The 25,811-nt window shown below is 41.4% G+C and overlaps 1 protein-coding gene across 1 annotated transcript in view; it reads right to left on the bottom strand.

Moving 5' to 3' along the window:
* Positions 1–25,811, bottom strand: part of LOC141131517 (cysteine repeat modular protein 2-like) — a 209,666-nt gene that overhangs the window by 127,038 nt on the left and 56,817 nt on the right. Inside the window, exons 8-9 of the mRNA XM_073618879.1 lie at positions 22,745–22,943; positions 2,253–2,476 (exon numbers count right to left, since the gene is read on the bottom strand). Coding sequence (XP_073474980.1) covers positions 2,253–2,476; positions 22,745–22,943 — 423 coding nt within the window. The remainder of the gene's footprint in view (positions 1–2,252; positions 2,477–22,744; positions 22,944–25,811) is intronic.

The raw sequence follows: 25,811 nt of genomic DNA, 5'->3' as shown, positions 1-25,811 counted from the left end.
GGAGGTACAGTAACATATATTGTGGGATTTACAAATTTGAAAATGGTCATTTGGTGTAAAATACCAATATTAGTATTAGTTAACATTTAAAAAAAATTGCTCAGTGGAAAAGAAATGAAAATAGTTCATATCTATATTAATAAAAACAAAATAATTATATGCAAACTGGATTTAGGTAGCGTTAAGTACTGCATACAGTTAAATAATTTGAGAGAAAAAAACATTTTTAACTTCTAATCTTGGTTCTCTGGTTAAAAGGGCCACTCTACTAAAACCTAATATTTCCTCTTTTAATAGAAAGTGGTAGCTCCTTAACCCACTTGCTTTTTATCGCTTCGGGGATTTGGTGGTGGGATATCTGCACTTAATATTCATAGTCTGTCGAATAGTCAAAGCCATAATATGAGGGCATTGTTCTCTCTGCTGAATTTCTACATTTTTATGTTATGGATAGATATCAGTAAATCTTCCACCTGTATACCATGGTAGGTCATTTTAATGGCCTCTGTGTGTCCAGTTATCTAGCAGGTCACTGATATGATGAAATTGAATGGCTCCATTATAAAGATCTACCAATATAAGCATCTATTTTTTTTTTATTTTTTTTAGCAGAGACCTTTTAGGGGACAGGTTGCTGCAAAAATACTATCTGTCAGATATGCAGCATATTTGGAATCCAGTTAATTTCCAATAATATGCCTTTCATTTAAAGAAGTGAAACTCCAAGGTGGGAAAGCACAGTTGGAAGATAGTGGGGGGGTCAAAATAGTGACAAAAGATGACAGTTAGTGGATTAAACACCAAATATCACTTTTTGAATGACTGACTTTTGAATCAACCCTACTAAAATGATATGTTTGTTAACATCAGGTTACATTTCACCATTGTTTATATGTGTTGTATGGGCTAAGGGCAGGTACAGACAAGCAGGTATTTCAATGACAGGGATGGGAGCATATACCTAAAAGCCTGTGGCTGGGGTGCTTTTACCTATCTCAGACAAATTGTAACAGTAGGTGTATAATAATATTCTCCTTCCATACTTGCCACTGACAGAAAATTGGAACACCTCCATGAATATTAATATTGGACAAGTTATTTCCTGCTCGAAATGGACTTTGCAACTGACTGGCATTGCATGCCTGTAGCACCCCTGCCCCAGATTATTTATTTTATAGATCTAGTCAGGTCTATCCCTAAGCCTGGGGGTTGATTGCTCCTGCCTGCCTCTGCAAGAAGCTTCCAGAACTAGAACAGAAAGGTTAGCCACTGGGTTTTGAATATTTATCTGACCTCCCTGGGAGACTGACCTAGAAGGTGTGGCTGCGGAAAAGATAAATGTTTGGGAGGGACTGTTCGGAGCGCTCACTCCTTGGGCCTTTGCTCCTGGGATGCAGCCTGTGTTACTGAAGAACTGTTAGGCCTCAGCATGTACTGGGCTGACAGCCTTGGGGGAACTTGGACTTAAGGAAACTTGCTGGAAGACACTGTGTGTGAAGGGAGCCCTTTCACTGAAGAATGTCACAGGGAAGTTGTTTGGGAGCTGCCCCTGGATATTGTGAGTAGAACCTTGCATAGAGCTCCAGTGGTGCTTGCCATTTGAGGTTTAGATGCCAGGGGTTGCTACAAGGTCTGTGACTGCTCCTACAGATTCTCAGATTGGGTCACAGGAGAGCATTTAGTTCTGCACTCCTGTAACCCAGATTCAGCTGACAGCAAGCTAAAGTCTACTATTGGCTGACATCACAGAGTCGGTCCAGGCTCTGCAGGGATCCTGTTAATACTATCAGGATCCACCCAAATGCCTGACTAGCAGCTGGCTCAGCCTTTCAGTGTGCCACTGAGAGCCTGAGCCAGCCGCTTCCACCCCCTGCACAGTCTGGCACTCCAGTGAAAGCTGGAGGGGCAAAGCAGAGAATGGTGATTGACAGACACCACTCTGTGTTCAGAATAAACCGAAAGAAATAAGCGATCAGTGGTCTTTGATCAGTCAGTACTCGATGTAGAGTGGCAGGGGACAGCTGCAGCATCAGATCAATGCTGTATCTAAGTACACTAGGTGAGTATGAATGTGCATTCTATGCATTAAGGTAAAAAACCTTCCAGTATCAGCTTCCCCCAATTATGGACATCATGACACTGATGCAAGGCAACTAAAACTAATTGTTTTTATATGGCAGGATTATATGACACACAAGGCATGCATAAAACACTCTGAAAACTGCAAATAGTGTAGTAAAGATAATGTATACCAAGACAAGTTCTTTCATCAGCACAGGCAGTACAATGGGCTGAACAGTGTTTGCAGATACCATCTTCATCTGGATAATACCTCAGAGAACAATTTGGAAGACACTTGCTGTTCTCCAGGTACAGACCATCCACACACGACAAACATTTTGTTTTACTTTCATCACATGTCCAACAGGATCCGTCACAGGCTTCACATGAGCCTTCAGCATTCCCAAAGTAGCCACTGCACAAATAAAGCATTTTGTTACAAAACAGCTTTTTCATTAAATTTCTACAGCATATGCCACTAAATAGCCATATTCCTGTGTAACTTGTAAATTGAAAAACACTGTAGTAACACAATAGCCATTGCATTTTTGTCTGCATGTCTATATAATTCAATTGGGAATTCTAGTTTGCAAAATGTTGTTTCCAAAAAAAAAAAAAAGTGTTGAAACTCATACATTATAATCATTTTTTGTTAAATTAATCTGTACGAAGATATGAAATTCAATATAAAAATATATGCCTAATTGTTAACAACAAAGCATTAACAGCGCCCCATATGAATAGCATAAAATATTCAAAAATATGATAACTCATATACTACAGTAAAAAGTCCTCTCATGTAAAATCACAACATCCATAAACCATGAGCTGTGATTTTCATTGAAATGTCCATCAATCTAATGAGCAAAAAGAAATGTGTAAAGCCCACTCCTCCTATTGACAGTTCAATTAAGTGAAATATATGAAAAGTCAAGATGTGGGGATATGCTTCTGATCCAGACAAGATCTTATACTGTGAATCATTTGCTGTCACTCCTTCACCATTCCACCTCGTGCACACCCCTTTGTAAGTGTTAACTGGACCTGTAGAATCCTTCCAACTGTAATGCCCCGTGCACACGGTCGGACTTTGTTCGGACATTCCGACAACAAAATCCTAGGATTTTTTCCGACGGATGTTGGCTCAAACTTGTTTTGCGTACACATGGTCGCACAAAGTTGTCGGAATTTCCGATCGCCAAAAACGTGGTGACGTCAACCATATACGACGAGACTAGAAAAGGCCAGTTCAGAACCAAGCGCGGCACCCTTTGGGCTCCTTTTGCTAATCTCGTGTTAGTAAAAGTATGGTGAGAGACGATTCGCGCTTTTTCAGACTCGTGGCTTTCAGATCGTTTTCTGCGGTTCAGTTTGTGCTTGTGGGTTTGTATCTGCTCTTCAGTGCGTGCAAGCAAGCTACGCGTGACTTGTCATTGTGTTCTTGTTCGTTCATTACTGTTTTTCAGGTCGCTCTTCACAGGCCTTGCTGTTCTTCAGTGCGTTCTGTTACTTCGTTCTGAGCAGCCGACCGTTTTCTAGCCATGTTGCGTATACGTACTCCTCGTAGAGTTCGTGCTGTGCGGGGGCTTGGTGTTGGGGTCCTGACCTTGACACAAGTCCAGTCCATGAACAGGGTGGGGAGGAGTTCATGGACCAAGAATTGGTTGCTTCAGCGTGACCAGTTCTCTCATATGCCTTTGCTCCGTGAGATCCGTGAGAATAATCCTGATGATTTCAGGAACTTTCTCAGGATGACGGACCCCGTGTTTCACCGTCTGCTGGCTTCGCTGACCCCCTATATCAGCAGGCAGGATACCTGCATGAGGCAAGCCATCACTCCGGAGCAGAGGCTCGTCACTAACCTGCGGTACTTGGCAACAGGGAGAAGCCTGCAGGACCTCAAGTTCTCTACAGGCATCTCCCCCCAGGCTCTGGGGATCATTATCCCAGAGACCTGTTCTGCCATCATCCAGGTCCTGCAGAAGGGGTATATGAAGGTAAGATTTTTATCCTTTAATATCAAATTTTATTGTATTGAATGTTTGATAATATATTGTATTTCTTTCCTTATTCCCTAATTACCATGATTGTATTATGCTGTGAATGTCCCCTTTGTCCTCATGCATGCTGGATTTTTCTGTAATTTATTTTTTAGTCCTTCATACATATTTGCCTTCAATATCCTCCCCAGCATGCTCTCCTGCCCTATATTCACCTCATGTAGTCACTTAACAATGTATTTTGTCAGCTCCATAGTAGTGCTTTACCCCAAACAACCCCTAAAATGTTTAGAAATGTGATTTGTGCTTTAAATTCTGGCAGAGTGCCAGAGGCTTTTTTTTTTTTTTTAGTAACCCTCCCTCCCCCCAACTGCTAAGTCATCTGATACCAATTCTCTATCTATCCTCAATCATCTATCTGCTGACTTTGACAAACCCATACACACTATACCCATCTCTTTTGTGGTCAGATGTATGGATGAATTACCCAAAGCATGTAGTGCAAGGGCCTGCCTGTATACTTTCAAATGCTACTGTTTAAAGTTTTTGTATCCTATTATTATCCTGACAGGTAATAGCAGAATGTCCAAATGTGCTTAAATGTGTACAGTGTGTATTTATATCTTTGTATTATGACACTTCTTACCTGTCCAGTGGGCTGTCAATAGTGTAACTAAGGAGGGTCTGTTACAAGTAATACCCTGTATTTAGGCATTCATCTCTCAATGAAGTGGAGAGGGTTACCTGTCCAAGATTCCCCCCCCCCCTATAATGTTAGAAATGGCCCATGAGAGGGGGGGGAGGGGGAATATGATAAGTGTACCTTATACTTTGGTGTTGTTAAATTCCCCTTAATAAATGCTATCTGGAGGTTGGCCAAGAATGTTTGTGTCTAATCTGCTTGCCATGTTTATGTGCAAAAATACTAATTGATTTTTGTTTTCCTCAACAGTTTCCTTCCACGCCACAGGAATGGCAGACTGTGGCCTCCCACTTTGCCCAGCGGTGGGACTTTCCTAACTGGGAGGGGCAATTGATGGGAAACACGTCCACATCGTCCCACCACCCAACTCGGGGTCGTACTATTTCAACTATAAGGGGTACAATAGTATTGTGATGTTGGCGGTGGTGTCGGCTAATTACGACTTCTTGTATGTGTACGTGGGGAAGAATGGCCGGATGTCCGATGGTGGAGTCATCACCCAGACGGAGTTCTACAGGCGTCTCCAGAATGGCAGCTTGGACTTGCCACCTCCAGAGGACAATGTGGAAGGACTCCCATTCGTCTTTGTTGCGGATGAAGCATTTGCGCTGGGGGACCATCTTATGCGGCCATTCCCAATGAGGACCCTCACCCCGGAACAGAGGGTTTTTAATTACTGGCTGGCCAGAGCCAGAAGAGTGGTGGAGAACACATTTGGAATCATGGCCAGCCGGTTCCGCCTATTTCTGACACCCATCCATATGGCGGAGTATAAACTTAATCATATAATCCTGGCGTGCTGTGTTTTACATAACTTTTTACGCCAACATTCTGCCAACTATGCTGGCTCAGTTGGGCCTGAGGCCGGAATTCTACACGATACAGCGCTTGAAAGTGGCCGTCCTGGCTTGCCCTCCCTGAGTGCCCGTGATGTCCGGTTAAGATACCTTGAGTTCTTTGCGGGTAGGGGGGCCATCAATATGCCAGACAATTTGTGAAGCATTTATCAAATAAAAAAAAAAAGCTAATCTTTGGTGACATTTACTGCTTGTGTTTGTTTTAGCTGACCCTGACAGCAATGTGGGGAGTCCTGAAAATGGCGTGATTGTGTAACCTTTTATACAAAGCACTGTTGGGTGTTATTTACTAAAGGCGTAGACACTTTGCACTACCAGTGCACTTGAAACTGCACTGAAACTGCACTTGTAGTGCAAAGAGGATTTGCCCTTAGGAAATAACCCCCATTTTCACAGAAAACAGCAATTATATCAGCACAAAAGTGTTGTAGCGTTGAGACAATAATCCACACATTCTTGATTAACAAACTTTTTAATACCTGCACAATCACATGTGCATTTAGAAAAGGTTTTTAAAACAAACCAACATGTTTGTTGTATAACAATTTTTGGGGTGGCATTATCAAAAATAGAAATGTCCATTTAAGATAAAACAGGCCTGTGTAAAACCAACAAGAAAGACAAAAACATTGAACTTACAAAGTTCACATATGGTAAACTTGAAGGCAATATCAGACATGAGTATTTAGGAACTGTGTTTGATATTGCGTTCAGATGGGGTGAAGTCACCCCTTGAAAAGCCAAATTTGGAAAATGCACACCAATTTACGAATGTACACATGTGCTAGCTGCCATCACGGGGGATCAAGGGACGTGTTTTGGGGGAGCAACCCCTTCCTCACCGCTACTTTAATATTGAGGAAGGGGTTGCACCCCTAAAACGCGTCCATTGATCTCCCGTGATGGCAGATAGCACATGTTGGCACGCTGTGTGCATCCTCCAAATTTGGCTTTTCAAACGATCCCTAATAAATTTTTAAGATTGTAGCACACAAAAAAAGAAAGTGATTTTGTGGGGTTTTAAATTCAGCCCAAAACTTCAATGATGTTATTATTTTTTTTAATAACATCATTGATTTTTTTCTGGATGTTTTCCAATTCTAAATTACACCCCATGATCTTCCCGATCAGGATCTGGGCACTTTCTGATGTGAAAGGATCTCGATCCACAACATCACGATCACCTACAAAGAGAGAAACAAAACAAAAACAAGTATCAAAAATCTGCCGGCATCCATCTCTTACCTGAGCCTGTGGTCACAGACACTCACCTGTTGTGGTGACTAGTTCCACCACGTCTTCTTCTTCCTCCTGCTCTTCTTGGGTTGGGGGTATTTCCCCTTCTTCCAGAGGTGGGGGGTCTCTGTTCTCCTCGGATGAGGGGTGTCCTCCGAGTCTTTTCTCCCCTATGTAAAACAAAAATGGTATAATTAGCACACAGATATTTGATGGCAGAACTATAAATAGGAAACATTGCTTGGAAGTGGGGTACAATTGTCAATTTGGGCAGAGTTCCAAGATGTAGCATTTTTATTGTCCTTTGTCAAGCTGCAATACTTTACCTGTCTTGTACAAGCTTCACAGATGTAGCCCCCCCTATAGTATACACTGGAGCACCTGTGTGGGCCCCCTAATAAAAATGGTGTTCATGTGTCCCACACTAGTGCTCCAGTGTCCAGATGTGAAAACAGCTGCTGAGTGTCCTCTCCTTACACAGAATCTAGTTTGCATTTCATTCTAGTAACAAACCCATCTACACAACCAAAAATGTTTCATACAAGTAGGCCCTAAAAAATGTAGGAAAATGCATATGGCCTAAACAATGGTGTTTTAGAGGCCGAAAGAAAAATGTTTGATACGAACGAATAATGGGCCCATGAACCTTAAAGTTCCCATTTTAAACTGTACAATCAAGAAAAGCATATGGAGCAGCACGAAAGTAATAAAGACAAAAAGAATAGGAACACAGCACAACTACTTACTTTTTAGCAGCACTCTCCGGATCTTTCGGTACTGCTCGGGCTCTCTTAATTTCAGGTCCGACCACCGCTTCCTGAGCTGATCTTTCAATCGTCGTACCCTGAAATTCCAGTGCAGACTTTTGACCACTTTCACTATGATCTTGGCCTTTCTGATATTGGGGTTGGGGTAAGGCCCATACTTTCCATCATAGTCAGCCCTCTTCAGGATGTCCACCATCTCCAACATCTCCCTAAAGGACATATTTGTGGCCTTAAATCTCCTTCTGGATCGGGACGTGTCCGCATCCGGGCTTTCCTCCCCCTCCTCCTCGTTCCTGTAATTAGCACGCACCTGCTGTGTCTCCGCCATGTGCTCTTCCCACACTGCGCAGAACAAAAAGGGGCAGGGAATAGACTAGAAAGAACGTCAGGGGCGAGCGGAGTTGCACGCATACGCAGTGTGTACAAAGCGTAACACACGCGCGTATTACGTACGATCTGTGAGCGGAGGAAGGAGCATTGGAGGCGCCGATCGTAAGAACGAAGGTAAGAGACATACTTGTGCCTATACTGCTTCTACATTGAGGCTGATATTGAAACAAGATTAGGAGAGTTTTGGCTGACATTAGGGTTTGTCTTGTGTTGTGTCTTGCAGTGAAAATGGATATCTTGAATGATACAGACTTCATGGCAATATTCATTGACATGTTTAGGGAGCTGCCTTGTCTGTGGGAGATCAACCACCCACATTACAGGAACCAAACAAAGAGGAAGGCAGCGCTGGATCAATTGTTGGAAATTGTGAAGCAGGTGATCCACACGGCAGACACCACATATTTGAAGATCTTAATTGGTGGCCTGAGGAGCACATATGTAAGGGAGCGCCAGAAAGTCCAGGATTCGCAGAGATCCGGAGCAGCAGATGACATCTATGTCCCCATTATGTGGTACTATGACGGGCTGCATTTTCTGGCAGGCCAGACTGAACCCAGGTCATCCCTCTCCAGTCTTCCTTCCACGCTTCCTTCCCCCCCAGCTGAGGCTTCTGATGCCCAACCTGGGCCTTCCAGGCAACAACACGTGGAGGAGCCCAGATTGAGCCAGGTATAGAATTCCTCTAAATATTTCTGATTGTCCAATCAATGATGTTAACTAGATGTTAGTTTGGTGTACTAATTTATGATTGTGATTGATGATGCAAAACATTACAACCATGTCCCTTTTTCATACACAGGGAAGTCTCAGCAGGAGGTGGCCAGGCCGAGCAGGCTGCCTGATATGCCGGTCCCTCCCCTACACCTGGAAGAGAAAGTGGCAGGAAGAGGAGTACCCTAGAGGAGGCTGCCATAGGCCTCTTTTGGAAGGCTACAGAGGCCCTGGGAGCACCACACACCGTGGAGGAGGACTTCGCTGCCATCATTGCCTGTAAAATGCAGAGGATGGAGGAGGGACAACAACTCATGTGTGAGTCCTTAATGTTGGAGGCTCTTAATAAGGGGTTGAGGGCCCAAATTACATCTGATACACACCTTTGTGAACTCACACATGCTCCTCCTCCTCCTCCTGCAGGTCCTCCTCCTCCTCCTTCTCCTCCAGGTCCTCCTCCTCCTCCAGGTCCTACTCCTCCTCCTGCCACATCTCCAACAGCAGAGCCACAGCCGGGAAGGAAGCGTGGAAGGAAGACCAGAAAGTGAGGACCCTGGATCCAGTCTGGTCTGGCAAAATATGCAGCCTCTTGTGGTACCACAGCCTGGGGACACAGATGTCATCTGCTGCTTTACGGATCTCTGGGACTTCTGGACCAGACTGCCCTCCCTTACATATGGACTCCTCAGGCCACCAATTTTATGTTCAAGAATTGATGTCTGCCCTGGGTGTCCCAGGCTTCGCTAATTTCTCATGTTTATCCAGCGTTGCCTCCCTCTTTGTTTGGTTCTGAGCCCTTAATAAAGGAATTTTGGTTTGAATTATATTTGCCTATGTGTGTTTTACTTCAAAAAGGACGGTTTGTTGGTGAGGATTCAGGTACATTTCAAATATACAATGTGAAAATAACAAGGGGCACCAACAACAAACAATCTCCTTGAACTTCAATAATAAAAGATATCAATGGTGTTGTGGTAACTTGACACACAAAACACACACAAAAATATTCTGGAGTAAAACTAAAAATAACATTAAACAAAGATCAGCCTTTGAAAAAATACAAACATAAAATCTAAAAAAAAAATGCCTTTCAATAAAAAAAAAAAAGTTATGTCAGATGTGACAAATAACAATATATTCAGGTAATCCCAATAAAAAAAAAAGAAAGAAGTTTATGAGAAGTCTGTATGAATATGAGCAGCAAAACGACTTAATTCTTCTCACATTATAAAGAAGAAGAGAGTGCGCTGTATTAAACCATTTTTAACATTGCAGTGCTGTATCCATTGTGAACGCTAATTTTACCAGACCGAGCTGTTCCGTGTCAGAATTTCTTCTGAGCATGCGTGGCACTTTGTGCGTCGGAACAGGCCACACACGGTCGGAATTGACGCGATCGGATTTTGTTGTCGGAAAATTTTATAGCCTGCTCTCAAACTTTGTGTGTCGGAAAATCCGATGGAAAATGTCCGATGGAGCCCACACACGGTCGGAATTTCCGACAACACGCTCCGATCGGACATTTTCCATCGGAAAATCCGACCGTGTGTACGGGGCATTAGGCTGCAACGCTCTTACTGGGGAATCCGCGCTCCTTATCAGGTACAATGAGGGGGGGTGTGTCATTTAAGAATATTAGGGGATACTTTCCATAGTGTCAAGCTGTTTATTGAAAGTGACCAATCCCCCCTCTTACAAATTATGCTTACAAGAAGTTTAAAAGATAACCAGCATGTGACAGTAATAGTGTCAGCTCACCGCCGTTCGGAGTTCCAAACGAACCGCCCACCGTGATGAGTCCCGGGATGATGTTTACTGTATGGAGCTGGTGAGTCTCGTGGTCACGCCCTGACGTGTTTCGTCATTCCGTCTTTAGAGGGTGTGGCCACGCAACACGACTCATCATTTCAATACCATAAGAAGCGGGACTCTTCCGCAAACGTCACCACGAGCGTCATCAGGTGGATCCACCGCCCACAGCTAGGAGTCATACTGAATGGGCAGCTTAAGCACAGCATCCCATCCATCTCTAGTGTGGCATTATCTCTAATTACCATGCGATCACAAAGATTGCTATTGCATTGTTTTAATGAAGTGGATTGTAACATCTGTGGGTGTCGTTTCCAACCCCCACAGATATTTAACAACCTCAAAGTATTTTATTAGAACAGTGTGTATATCATTATACATGCATATAAAAGGCACTAATATTATGATTAAAAACATCAATGAGTGACACTCTAAAATGATAAAATAATTCAATAAACCAAGAATATCTGGGTTTATCTACTATGATATTGTGAAAGCTGATCGACATCTAGGAATGATACTACCAGAAAAGCCTATATTCACGTACCGAAGAGCACCGACTTTAAGGGATCTTATCGCAAAGAATGTGTTAGATCCCCCTCCCCAAAAAAAGTGTTCCTTCTTTGATGGTAAAGGGTTTTATCCCTGCAAGACATGTTATACATGTAGACATACGGACGAAATAAAGAAGAAAAAATCTAGTTTTAAATCCACCGTGACTGATAGGGAGTATGAGATAAAAGAATTTATATCTTGCTGGACAGAAGGGGTGGTGTACCTTCTGGAATGCCCATGCCAGATCCAGTACATTGGACGAACTAAAAGGGAACTCTGGAAGAGACTTAGGGAACATACTCAAAATATAAAAAATGGCTACCCAAAACATAGCCTATCTAGACATTATGACCAGTTTCATAATAGAGACACCTCCTCTCTGAAAGTATGGGGAATTGATAGATATAAACCCCATTGGAGGGGTGATAATAAAGTAATAAAACTTAGTCAGTCGCTGGATCTATGAGCTTTGTACTTTGGTGCCATTAGGGCATAACGTGTAATTTGATCTTAATTGTTTTAGTTCTGATCATTGATTTTATTGTCATTTTAATTCCACTCTTGTTCAGTCATATGGAGTCATTTTTATTCCACTCTTGTTCAGTAATACCAATTTTTCTACCTTCTCCCATCTATGGAAATTGTTAGGATGCTTTTTCGTCAATTTAATTTATTTTTATTTTGTTATAGATGAGTTATCTGTCACCTTAGTAGACTATATGTTATGTTAGTTTGATTCGAACCTATATGTATTTGTCCATATGTAGCTTTATAGAAAGCTATTTTATTGATCGTCTGAGTTTAAATCATAAATAATTTTAGAATTGGTTTGTATATTACTCTATTTTAATTTATTGTGGCTTATTGAGCCAATTAGTGTAACCTCAAAATAATTTCTAATTTTTTATTTTTATCATGTTTCAAGATTATTTATTCCGTCCACTAGATGGCAGTTTTAATGCTCAAATTAAGAAATTTATCTATGGGGTTGTCTACAATAATTTAGTTGCCCACTAGAGGGGGTGCGTTTTAAATAAGCATATATTTGCCTTTTTTAATATATTCATTATGATTTAGGAATTATCTCCAATAAATGAATTAGTTAACAATGTTTTTTAAATATGCTAATATCTGTTATCCTCATGCTAGCCGAGGCTGAGCATTATTTGTTATTATGCTGTTCAAATGCCGAGTAGTGTTTGCCATGGTAACCCTCCTGCTATAATAGCTATCCCCGCCATACCCGTCTCTATACCCTTTGATAAAGTGACGCGACGGTCACGCAACGCGTCAGTTAAGAGAGGCGAGTCATGTGGTTCAGCTTCCCGATCACGGCCGGGTTCGGGAAACAGCTGAGCTAATATCAGATGCTATGCTTGCTATGCTTGCCTGTATCAACTACTATGTAAGTGGATATATGTATTAAATGTGCTGATTTTAAACTACTTCACTATGGAGTGCGTCCTCCCCTTTCTTACATAATTCAAACTGTCAAACTGGGGCATTCTGAGAGCGGAGGATTCAGACAGGAAACCCCTTTGAGAACATACCAATAAGGAGATTGTGGATTAGAGGGGATCACTATTATTTATCTGTAAGGCTGTTATTGTTCAGCCCTGAGGTGAGAGGCTGGGGGAACTACACCTGGATTCACTACACATATGATTGAGTGCTGACACTGGGAATCTTGGATGAACTTATTTTTCACCCAATTTAAATTGTCACAAATCTGGATTGTATTGTCTATGGGACCTGATACTTTGTGACACTTAATTTTCACTCTATTTAATCATCACAATGTGGATTGCATTTTCTATGGGACTTATTTGTGTGACACTTGATTTTTCACTATTTTAACACACTTATTGTTTTCACATCTGTGAAGTGTCGCATATTATTTATGTGAACTATATATGTTGAACAATTTACAGTATTTAATTGTTTATTTATTTATTCATTTATTGTGGGTTTTCTTTTATCAGCTTGGTTTATGATATATTTATTCATTTACACTATTGTGTCATTAATTTCAGTTAGGCATTATATTTATTTGATGAGTTTTGTAGGAATATTAATATTAACCTGGAATATTTTCCCTACTCACCCTCTGTGAGGCCCCATTAATTGTTTGCTTTTGGGAGTAGTTTGTCTATCTTGGATCCATTTATTGTACTAACTCAGATTCGTCTTGGTCTTGAGTTACCCAATGTGATGGAAGATTAATGATTTTTTGACATTAGTATTTATTAGATTTTCTGGTTTTGAAATTCCATTTTCACTTAGCTGTTGTACATTTCTAATTAATTTCATTTTTAGATTGAGCGCCACTTTAATTATTTTTGATTGATCTTCTTTTTGGTGTGGGAACACTCTTATGGTGGCAGCTTTATCATTTACTTTTGTTTTTTGCTCTGAATATTGGTCTGCGATTTGTGGTTTGCGCATTAGTACTCGTCATTATTTGCTTTCTAAATTATTACCTTGGAACCTTGGGAAGAAATATATATATATCTATATATCTATATATAGATATATATCTATATATCTATATATAGATATATAGATATATATCTATATATAGATATATATATATATATGGATTAATAATAATCCATTTAATAATGATGCTCAAAACTGAGGCGTCAGACATTGCCAATATCTAATTAAAATTGTAAAAAACAGTCGATAAATTAAAAAGCGACTTAAAAGGGAATCATTACGCATTTAAAAAGAAGTTGATATGCTTAATAATAATTACTCTTAGGCAGTATACTTGTATGACCTCACATCACAGAAATACAAATATAAAATATATATTTTATATTGTTTATACTTTTTGAACTCTTCCTTATAAATCATACATGGACTAAGCATCTTAACTATATATCTTAACTATACTTAATCCATTGGGGCTGAGTGTATTGGTCAAGAAAATCCACTGAGATGGTGGATCCACTTCTATATATAAACGGTGGGTTCTCTGGTAGTACCTTACTTAAAACCTTGTCCATACTGAGGATGTTCCAATGTTTCTTAAATATGGATTCAATCTCACAAAGTTAGAGGGGTTTTTAAACTAGGCGATGGGGTGGAGGGTCCAGAGACAGAGATAGCCAGCGCGGAAGATATTCCAGAGGGTAGTATTGGGGGCATTAGTGGTAGGTTAAGCAAAGCACAAAAACACAAGGTGAGTATAGTAGCAAGTCCTAGTTGCAATCTCGAAACACCCAATACGAGGACAATATGCGACCGGTCTAAACTATGTGGCATGTTCACCAATGCCAGGAGCATGGCGGACAAGATGGGTGAACTAGAGATACTGTTGTACAAGGAGGATTTGGATTTTGTGGGAATTTCAGAGACCTGGTTCAACAGCTCTCATGATTGGCTGGCAAACATTCAAGGGTATACCCTATACCGCAAGGATAGAGAGGGTAAAAAAGGGGGAGGGGTATGCCTATATATCAAGAATAATGTAAGTGAATGTGAGAGATGACATCACTGAGGGAGCTAGAGAGGAGGTGGAATCCTTATGGGTAGAGCTCCAAAGGGATGAAGCTAAGGGGAAAATAATACTGGGAGTATGCTATAGGCTCCCTAACCTGAGGGAGGAAGTGGAGACGGATCTCCTATCACAAATTGGATTAGCAGCAAGGATGGGAAGTGTTATCATAATGGGGGATTTTAATTATCCAGACATAGACTGGGCGGAGGGAACCGTGCATTCATTTAAGGCTCGCCAGTTCCTTAATGTCTTGCAGGACAATTTTATGGGTCAGATGGTAGACGCACCAACTAGAAATAAAACATTACTGGATCTACTGATTACCAACAATTTCAAAAAGAGCCAACTTCCCTAAACTACAAACCTTGCTAAAAGCATACATTGGGATACAATATTAGGAACAAAGAATACGGAGGAGAGATGGGTTTGCTTTAAGAGCATATTAAATAAGGGCATTAGCCAATGTATCCCATTGGGTAATAAATTTAAAAGAGTGAACAAAAATCCTGGATGGCTTAACTCCAATGTAAAAATGCATATAAAAGCAAAGGAGAAGGCCTTCAAAAAATACAAGGTTGAGGGATCACCCTCAGCATTCAGACTTTATAAAGAATGCAACAAGAAATGTAAGGGTGCAATTAGGACGGCTAAGATAGAACATGAAAGACACATAGCGGAGGAGAGCAAAAAAAATCCCAAGAAATTCTTTTAATATGTAAACAGTAAAAAAGGGAGGACAGACCATATTGACCCCATAAAGAATGAGGAAGGACATCTGGTTACAAAGGATGGGGAGATGGCGAAGGTATTGAATTTATTCTTCTCCTCAGTCTTCACGAGTGAATCGGGGGGCTTCAGTAACCAAAACTGCAGTGTTTATCCTCATGACACAACACAGGAAGCACCTCCATGGTTAACAGAGGACAGAATTAAAATTAGACTTGAGAAACTTAACATTAATAAATCACCGGGACCAGATGGCTTGCATCCGAGGGTACTTAGGGAACTCAGTCAAGTGATTGTAAGACTGTTGTTCCTAATTTTTACAGATAGTCTACTGACTGGAATGATACCAGCTGATTGGAGAAAAGCCAATGTTGCACCAATATTTAAAAAGGGCCCAAAATACATCCCTGGGAATTACAGACCAGTTAGCCTAACATCAATAGTATGTAAACTCTTGGAGGGGATGATAAGGGACTATATACAAGATTTTAGTAATAAGAACGGTATCATTAGCAGTAATCAGCATGGATTCATGAAGAATCGTTCTTGCCAAACCAATCTATTAACCTTCAATGAGGAGGTGAGTTGCCATCTAGATAAAGGAAGGCCCGTAGACGTGGTGTATCTGGATTTTGCAAAAGCATTTGACACAGTTCCCCATAAACGTTTACTGTACAAAATAAGGTCCGTTGGCATGGACCATAGGGTGAGTACATGGATTGAAAACTGGCTACAAGGGCGAGTTCAGAGGGTGGTGATAAATGGGGAGAACTCAGAATGGTCAGGGGTGGGTAGTGGGGTTCCCCAGGGTTCTGTGCTGGGACCAATCCTATTTAATTTGTTCATAAATGACCTGGAGGATGGGATAAACAGTTCAACAGACGATACTAAGCTAATCAGGGCAATAACTTCTCCGCAGGATGTGGAAACCTTGCAAAAAGACCTGAACAAATTAATGGGGTGGGCGACTACATGGCAAATGAGGTTCAATGTAGAAAAATGTAAAATAATGCATTTGGGTGGCAAAAATATGAATGCAATCTATACACTGGGGGAGAACCTCTGGGGGAATCTAGGATGGAAAAGGACCTGGGGGTCCTAGTAGATGATAGGCTCAGCAATGGCATGCAATTCCAGGCTGCTGCTAACAAAGCAAACAGAATATTGGCATGCATTAAAAGGGGGATCAACACCAGAGATAAAACGATAATTCTCCCATTCTACAAGGCTCTGGTCCGGCCGCACCTGGAGTATGCTGTCCAGTTCTGGGCACCAGTCCTCAGGAAGGATGTACTGGAAATGGAGCGAGTACAAAGAAGGGCAACAAAGCTAATAAAGGGTCTGGAGGATATTAGTTATGAGGAAAGGTTGCGAGCACTGAACTTATTCTCTCTGGAGAAGAGACGCTTCAGAGGGGATATGATTTCAATTTACAAATACTGTACTGGTGACCCCACAATAGGGATAAAACTTTTTCGCAGAAGAGTTTAATAAGACTCGTGGCCACTCATTACAATTAGAAGAAAAGAGGTATAACCTTAAACTACGTAGAGGGTTCTTTACTGTAAGAGCGGCAAGGATGTGAATTCCCTTCCACAGGCGGTGGTCTCAGCGGGGAGCATTGATAGCTTCAAGAAACTATTAGATAATCACCTGAATGACCGCAACATACAGGGATATACAATGTAATACTGACACATAATCACACACATAGGTTGGACTTGATGGACTTGTGTCTTTTTTCAACCTCACCTACTATGTAACTATGTAACTATGTATTGTTCATGTAACCCACTTATAAAGCCCCATTCATGTTTAGAGTCTTGTTGTCTTACTTTCGGGACTAAACTGGCCTCTTGTGAATTCGAGCCGACCTCCTCAATAATTTTGTCTAGAAGTGGGGCACTATATCCCTTTTCCACAAAACGTTGTTTTATCTGTTCTGCTTGGATCGTATAGTCTGCATCCATTGAACAGTTACGACATATGCGTGTGAACTGTCCCTTTGGTATGTTATGTAACCATTGTGGGTGATGTCCACTCTGAACTGGAATATAGCTATTACGATCCGTACTTTTGAAAAATGCTTTCGTTAGTAGCTGGTTTTCCCTTTTCATAATCATGATATCCAAATAGTGTACCTGATCCTTACTCCAATTGAATTCCAATTTAATATGGTTTGTATTACTATTCAGCCATTTGGTATATTCAGCTAAAGAGGCCTCAGACCCCTGCCATACAATGAACAGGTCATCAAGATACCATTGGTAGAAAACCAGTTCTGTTCTCCTGTTTTGGTAGACCCACTCGTCCTCCCACTTGCTCATGAACAAGTTCACGAGGCTCAGTGCAAATTTTGCGCCCATTGCAACTCCTGTCTTCTGACTGTAGAAGTTACCAGCATACCAGAAATAGTTGCGTGTTAGGCAATAATCTAAAACCATCCTTAAAAAATGTTTTTGTATTAAAGGTATGTCGTCCCTCTTACTAAAAGCCCAATTTAATGCCAGTAGCGCTCTGTATTATCGTGTATAACGATGACACGTCAGCAGTAACCAAAAACATTTCATTGTCCTTGGGTATAGTAATACTCTTTAACTTGTGTAGGAAACTCTTATGCCGCGTACACACGGTCGGACTTTTCGTCTACAAAAGTCCGACAGCCTGTCCGACAGACTTCCGGCGGACTTTCGGCGGACTTGCAGCAGACTTTCTAACGAACGGACTTGCCTACACACGACCACACAAAAGTCCGACGGATTCGTACGTGATGACGTACACCGGACTAAAATAAGGAAGTTCATAGCCAGTAGCCAATAGCTGCCCTAGCATGGGTTTTTGTCCGTCGGACTAGCACACAGACGAGCGGATTTCGGGGTCCGTCGTAGTTACGACGTAAAGATTTGAAGCATGTTTCAAATCTAAAGTCCGTCGGATTTGAGGCTGAAAAAGTCTGCTGAAAGTCCGGAGAAGCCCACACACGATCGGATTACCAGCCAGCTTTAGTCCGTCGGCGTCCGTTGGACTTTTGTAGACGAAAAGTCCGACCGTGTGTACGCGGCATTAGTGTCTTTAAGATATGCCTTTGTGGTTATTACACTGGTTTGTAGAAAATGATCCAAATACTTGCCTAAACGAGATGTAACCGAGTCTATACCATTAACTATCGGTCTAGCTGGCGGATTTACGGGATCATTATGAATTTCAGGGACCGTATAAATCGTAGGTATTCGGTTAAAACACGGACATAGGTACAGTTTCTCTTTCTTCAAAATCACTCACATATAATAATCATAATCTACTAGATTCAGCAGATCTACCCTATATTTACTAGTGGGGTCCCTGTCCAATTGGAGATATGTATTATCATCAGCCAACATATCCATTAGCTGGGAGTGGTAAAAGGATTGATCCATAATCACCACTCCCCCTCCTTTGTCTGCCGGACTAATGACCACATTTTTTCTATTCTCCAAAGCTTTAATTTCATCCCTAATATGTTTGGGATTTAGACTTCTCTTTGGTGCTACTGCATCTAAATCTTTAAGTACCAATTGTTTAAACACCTCTACCTGGTGATTGGCAGGCTGTGGTGGATTGAAGAGCAATCTATTCCTAAGTCCGCTGTCAATACCAACTTTCTGTTATTTTCTAATGCCGTGTACACACAGGCAGACTTTTCGACCAGACTGGTCCAACGGACCGAATCCGGTGGACAATCCGACCATGTGTGGGCTCCATCGGACCTGCAGCGGACTTTTTTGGTCAAAAATCTGACAGACTTTAGATTTGGAAAATGTTTTAAATTTGTCCAATGGACTCGAGTCCGGTCGAAAAATCTGCTTGTCTGTATGCTAGTCTGACGGACGAAAACCCACGCTAGGGCAGCTATTGGCTACCGGCTATCAGCTTCCTTATTTTAGTCCGGTCGTACGTCATCACGTACGAATCCGTTGGACTTTGGTGTAATCCTGAAGTCCGTCGAAAGTCCGTCGGAAAGTCTGTCGGACCAGTCCGTTCGAAAAGTCCGCCCGTGTGTACGCGGCATTAGTTCTTAAATGAAAATTATTAGACAGAAAATATTTTTTTATATTTAATTTTTTAACATACTTGTGTTTGTCAATATAAACATTAAATTTGTTCATCGGCTTTGTGGATATGCATTTCAACCCAGCATTCAGAACACTGGTTTCTTTTTGTGTTAGTGTAACTTTGGAAAGATTATAATTTCCGCTTAGTCCTATTCCCTGTGCCTTTTTTTGCTGGATTCTCCTCCCAGCTCTACAGCCTCTTTGTGTTTTGTCCTTGGAAGTCTGGCTGGACTGTACTGTTCCTCTCATTCTGGAGGATTCCATCATTCCTGTGCATTGCTGGGATAATGTGGTTGCATCGATCGGTCTCTCCAAGGTCGATGGCCTTGACTGCGACCCCTGGAGTGACCTCCCATGCCTCTCCCTAAAAAAGGAGGTGGACAGGGAGATTGTGTGTTATATACATTACCCATATTCATCTGGTTTCCCAAAGTCTCAAACCTATTCTGGATATTTACATTATACAACGCATTATATCCAGTATTATTCGATGCATATCTGGGATCAAACTGGCCATTATTTCTCGCTCTTCCTGGCTGTTTATTCCCCCTCCCTCTATTGTTTTGAGTGGGTTGAACTGGTCTAATATCCCTTTTAGGTTGTTTAGCCTGTGTTGGTATCACAGATGGTCTATCACTATACACATTGGTACCATGCACATTTGCATTGGGCAGTGTTGGTTCATTAGCCAGTGGTTGTTGTGAAAGTGTGGCAGCATTATCCATATTCTGCCACAAATACACAGAACTCTTTTTGAAATCATTCATGTCTCTCCGGAACTTCTTTAGTTTTTTCTTTTGAGTTTCCTTATCAATTTATCCACCTTTTTTTTCATATTGTCGTCAAAATTGATTAGTTGTTGTGTGCCTTTTATAGGGTCCAATTTGGCCTGTAGGTCAGCAATCTTTTTTTCAAGCATTGTCATTTTTTCCTTTTAATACTAATTGCTGTAGTTTATAGCCGACTCCATTGAAAAAAATCCAGCCATTCGGATGTAGAATAAATGTCATCAAGGCCATCTTGTGGGCTTACTTCCCACCTTAAACTACGCATAATTATTTTTTCTTTCTGATAATGCTTGAACGTGCAAATGTCCCACCAGGTACATACCTGTTTTTCTAGAGCATTACCTAAAGTATTCAAAATCACATTGAAATCCTCGTTCACTTCCCATTCCCCTTCTGAAGAGAATAAAGTATCCAAATTGACTTGGCGACTACTGAGATAATTAATAGAATCCATGCTCGCTACGGGTAAAGTACAGTCAAATATAAAATAAAAATCAGAAATACGCAGTACTCCTGAACCCAGCGCTCAATCAAAATATGTAACCTGCACCTTCAGCCGCTATTATAAAATTCAAAATCCAATATAAAAATATATGCCTAATTGTTAACAACAAAGCATTAACAGCGCTCCATATGAATAGCATAAAATATTCAAAAATATGATAACTCATATACTGCAGTAAAAAGTCCTCTCATGTAAAATCACAACATCCATAAACCATGAGCGGTGATTTTCATTGAAATGTCCATCAATCTAATGAGCATAAAGAAATGTGTAAAGCCCTCCTATTGACAGTTCAATGAAGTGAAACATATAAAAAGTCAAGACGTGGTGATATGCTTCTGATCCAAACAAGATCTTATACTGTGAATCATTTGCTGTCTCTCCTTCACCATTCCACCTCGTGCACACCCCTTTGTGTAGAATCCTGTAGAATCCTTCCAACTGTAAGGCTGCAACGCTCTTACTGGGAAATCCGCTCTCCTTACCAGGTACAATGAGGTGGATGTGTCATGTAAGAATGCAAGGGGATACTTTCCATAGTGTCAAACTGTTTATTGAAAGTCACTAATCCCCCCTCTGCCCACCGCGATGAGTCCCGGGATGACGTTTACTGTATGGAGCTGGTGAGTCGCGTGGTCACACACTGACGCGTTTCGCCATTCCGTCTTCAGAGAGCGTGGCCACGCAACACGACTCATCATTTAAATACCATAAGAAGCGGGACCCTTCCGCAAACATCATCACGGGCATCTTTGGATAATTCACCACCCACAGCTAGGAGTAGTACTGAATGGGCTGCTTGAGCACAGCGTCCCATCCATCCCTAGTGGCATTATCTCTAACTACAATGCGATCACAAAGATTGCTATCGCATTGTTTTAGTGAAGTGGATTGTAACATCTGTGGGTGTCGTTTCCAACCCCCACAGATATTTAACAACCTCAAAGTGAAGATATGAAGTTAATTGCAAACCAGGGGTCCATTTGCATTAATAAAAATAACCTTGAAATACACCCTAGTTAAAACTACTCTACAGTACCACACCTATCATAGCTGGGTTACAGCATGAAAGGTTATGAGTTTACTCCCAATTAGTACTAGGTCTGCAAGTTTTGTGAGAGATCACATTAAAGCTGCAGCTTACTGCACATAATGTGCAAGCCTTAAGCTATCCAATTATGTAGCTATCCACATCTGTAGGCAGGTGTAGTCTATTTTCTCCACTGCACTCCACTGCAGGTGGCGTTCAACTGCAGCGGCATTGCAGAGGGAGTCAAGAGGAACATAGTTCCTCTATGGCAGGGATATGCAATTAGCGGACCTCCAGCTGTTGCAGAACTACAAGTCCCATGAGGCATAGCAAGACTCTGACAGCCACAAGCATGACACCCAGAGGCAGAGGCATAATGGGACTTGTAGTTTTGCAACAGCTGGAGGTCCGCTAAGTGCATATCTTTGCTCTATGGTTTCCTGAGTCATTGGGGAAGTGATCTGGTTGGATGCTGCTACCCCATATTACTCTGGTGGCCATCTTGGGTCAAGCAGAGTCTGTTTAAGACCCTGGCTCCCAGCCTTGGTGCACATTTTGCATGTTAGTAGTGTAGGGACAGGTAATCTGTCTGTCAGAGACAGTATAAGGGGTAGGGAGAGGTTCCAAATGAGTAGGGAAAGTGCAGGGACACGCTAACCTATGTGGAAGCCTCCCTGTTTGGGAACAGGTGGGTCAGGCCACATTCCATCCTTCGAGACAGATGCTATCGGGGGGCATCTGAGACCTGCTGTTACACTGTGTGCTGCAACATGCACTTGTACTTGTATGAACTACAATTACAATACAATTCTGTTACTGCACCTGGACTCTGAGTGTTTACAACCACTGCCCAGTGTTGCACCTCCGCACACATCAGTAACACATGATCTCTGGTGGGAGATGGACTATCATATGCTCATATTATGGTGCCCCCTGGCAGTGGGGTCACCCGTTACACATCTTGATGGTTTACTAGTTATTTGATATCATATGTGAGCATTACTTACTCTGGACAGCCAGAAAGGCAGTTTGCTTCATGAAGAAACAAATGATGATCTTTGGAATTACATTTTAAGCAGTGTTCACTGCTACCTGCACAGCTTTCACAGGTCACTGAGCATTTTTCACAGGTTTGACTGAATGGATCTCCAAAGAATCCCTGTGGACAGTTGGGGACACACTGGTTTTCTTCGTCCAGAAAATAACCTGAAATATAGTCAGGAATTGCATGAGAGATCCTCATTGTACACTCTCACCTTGTTCAAGGTCACTGTAATAGGGCAATCATCTTAAACGATCTCATTCAGAATTAATCAGACACAGTGCAATCATTTTTGACTAGAAAATGTTTCTGTCTCCTCTTAAAACTTGTCATCAAGTAGGAACTATCAACTGTTTTGACAGAAACCAAAAATATGCAAACAGATGAATATTAATGCAATAATTTGACATCAGTCTGCTAATTAAATCATAAACTATATGCAGATATATGAAAAGATACAATGCCGGTGAACATTATTCAGTATTTCAGTACATTCTCCCTGTGCCTGTGTGGGTTTGCTCTGGGTACTTCGGTTTCCTCCCACACTCCAAAGACATGCTGGTACCTAATTGGCTCCTGTCTGAATTGGCCCTAGTATACTGTATGTATGAATGTGAGTTAGGGACCTTAGATTGTAAGCTCCTTGAGAGCAGGGACTGAATGTACAATATATACTGTATATGTAAAGCGCTGCAGAAAAAATTGTCAGCGCTACATAAGTACCTGTAATAAGTAAATAAATAAAATACCATCTCATGAATAAGGCAATGCTTTATATACATAGCTCCCAACTGTCCCTGATTTTGAGGGACTGTCCCTGATTTGGAACAAAGTCCCTCTGTTCCTCTTTCTTTCTCCTTTGTCCCTCATTTTGGTATGATATATATACTTGTATATAAAATGCACTTTTTAATCTTTCAAAAAGTGTTTCCCAGTGCTCAACCTTTTATCCAATTTCTGATGAAGGAGGCGTGGCTTGCCTCTGAAACCCATCCCTACTGGCTAGCAGGATTGTCGGGATGATAGCTTATCCACACCGGCCAGAGGAACTTTCCCTGGGCGTCCATCCCAGCTTTGGACACATTACATTGGCAGTGCCTAGTCTCTCCGGCATCGGCTCTCCCTGGACGGATCCCTCGCTCTGTTGGCTCGCCCAGGATTTCCGGATAATACATCTCCCCAGGAGCTGTCATCACTGGCCTCCGTCTTTCACTCCCATCACTCTGTGAGTGCAGCTGTTGTTTATACATTTACATTTTTTAATAAACTGTGCTACACCATGCCTGCTTGGAGCCTCTTTTTCCTCCCCTCTTTTCCAGTGCTAAACCTTTCATCCAATTTCCAAAATTTCTGCATTGGTAAATTCCAAAACCCTGTATAAAGGAATAGTAGTGGTTAATAAAGCACTTGTGGGTTTAACTAATCATTTTTTTGTAGAATTCTCCTTTAAGGGGGCCTATGAGGGGGTGTCCTATGCCTACATATTTTTGCTAATAGGTGTCCCTTGTTCCCATCGCAAAAATTTGGGAGGTATGTATATGTATTTTTAACATGTATAAATCATCTTGCATTTAAAAATCTGAGGTTGAAACAAAACCTTTGTAACACTCACTGTCATAGTGAAAAGGTGCTAAAAGACAACAGGAGAACTACTGTTGGCAAGAAAAAAGTGCCGGACAGACCAGATCAGGTAGCAAAATTTGAGGGCCTGTTTACACATGCGTATTGCAGTAATGCACTGTAAAACACGTATGTTACAGCATCTTGCAGTAACGCACAGTATGTGTGTGGGTGTGCTACAGCGTCATTCATCTTTAATAGCACCTCAAGGCCCCTGCGCTGCATGCGCTGTGTACTGCACATGCATTGTGGTGCACTGCAAAAAAAATGCAGCCTGCTTTTCCTATGTTGTAGTGCATTGTGGTCCATTCAGTTTGAATGTGCTGCCCAATGTGTGAATGAATCCTATGAGTCTCATTAGAGACAGGTGGGTTGTACCCCAGCATTGCATTAGCCACACCACAACTTGAACACACATGCATGAAAATACACACACACATACATACATACATATATATATATATATATATATATATATATATATATATATATATATATATATATATATATATATATATATATATATGACACTCTTATAAATAAATGTAAAAAAACATTTTAAAATGTATTAAAACATGGATGGTGCAGCAGAGCAGTGAATGTGGGGCACAGGTTGGTGTCAGATGGACAATGGATGGTGTCAGTAGAGAAGAGGACAGTGTCAGTAGGGCAGTGGATGCATTTTATTTTTTTAATATATTTTTTACAATTTTAAATTTGTTTTTACAATTTTTTTTCCACAGTTTTTTTAGGAACGCTGTTGAGGGGCTTTGGGGAAATATCAGGGGTCTAAACAGACCGCTTATGTCTCATTTTTGAGACAGAGAAAGGGACTGATGACAGAGATTCCCATTTCCTTTCTCTGCAGCCTCAGTTGCACCGGACAGTGAATGACTGGGAAGTGCTCCCTGCTGAGTGACTTTGTTTGTTCACAAATTTAGTTTACTATGCTTCAGTTATAAATGAACACAGTGAGTGATCATTACCGTTCACTCACTGTGTTCATTCAGAAAAGGAAGGAGTTGGTAAATGACATTGGTGCCCGGGCAGCAGGGGGAATCTGTGCTACATGGGTGATTAGGGTGTGCCCAAACACATCCGGCACACCCTGTGCGCACGCCTATAGTTGTATCCACACAATGCAGTCAGGCATGGACTAAAATCTCCAGTACATTTTAGTTGACTAAAATCCAATGGGTTTAGGTAAAGTGATTGTAAAGGCAAAAGTTTTTTTTATCATATTGCATTATCGTATTGCATTCTATGCATTAAGACAAAAAGCCTTCAACAGCACTCCTCAGCCCCCCTAATACCAACCTGATGTCCCTCTAGAGCCAGCAATGTTGCAGGAGTGTCTCGGCTACTTGGGACTCCACCCCTTATTGGCCGAGACAGCAGCACAGCGCCATTGG

This window comes from Aquarana catesbeiana, linkage group LG03 (genome assembly GCF_042186555.1).
Source record: "Aquarana catesbeiana isolate 2022-GZ linkage group LG03, ASM4218655v1, whole genome shotgun sequence".
Taxonomy (NCBI): domain Eukaryota; kingdom Metazoa; phylum Chordata; class Amphibia; order Anura; family Ranidae; genus Aquarana; species Aquarana catesbeiana.
Note: the sequence above shows the minus strand (reverse complement) of the source record. Positions and strands in the feature narration are given on the sequence as shown.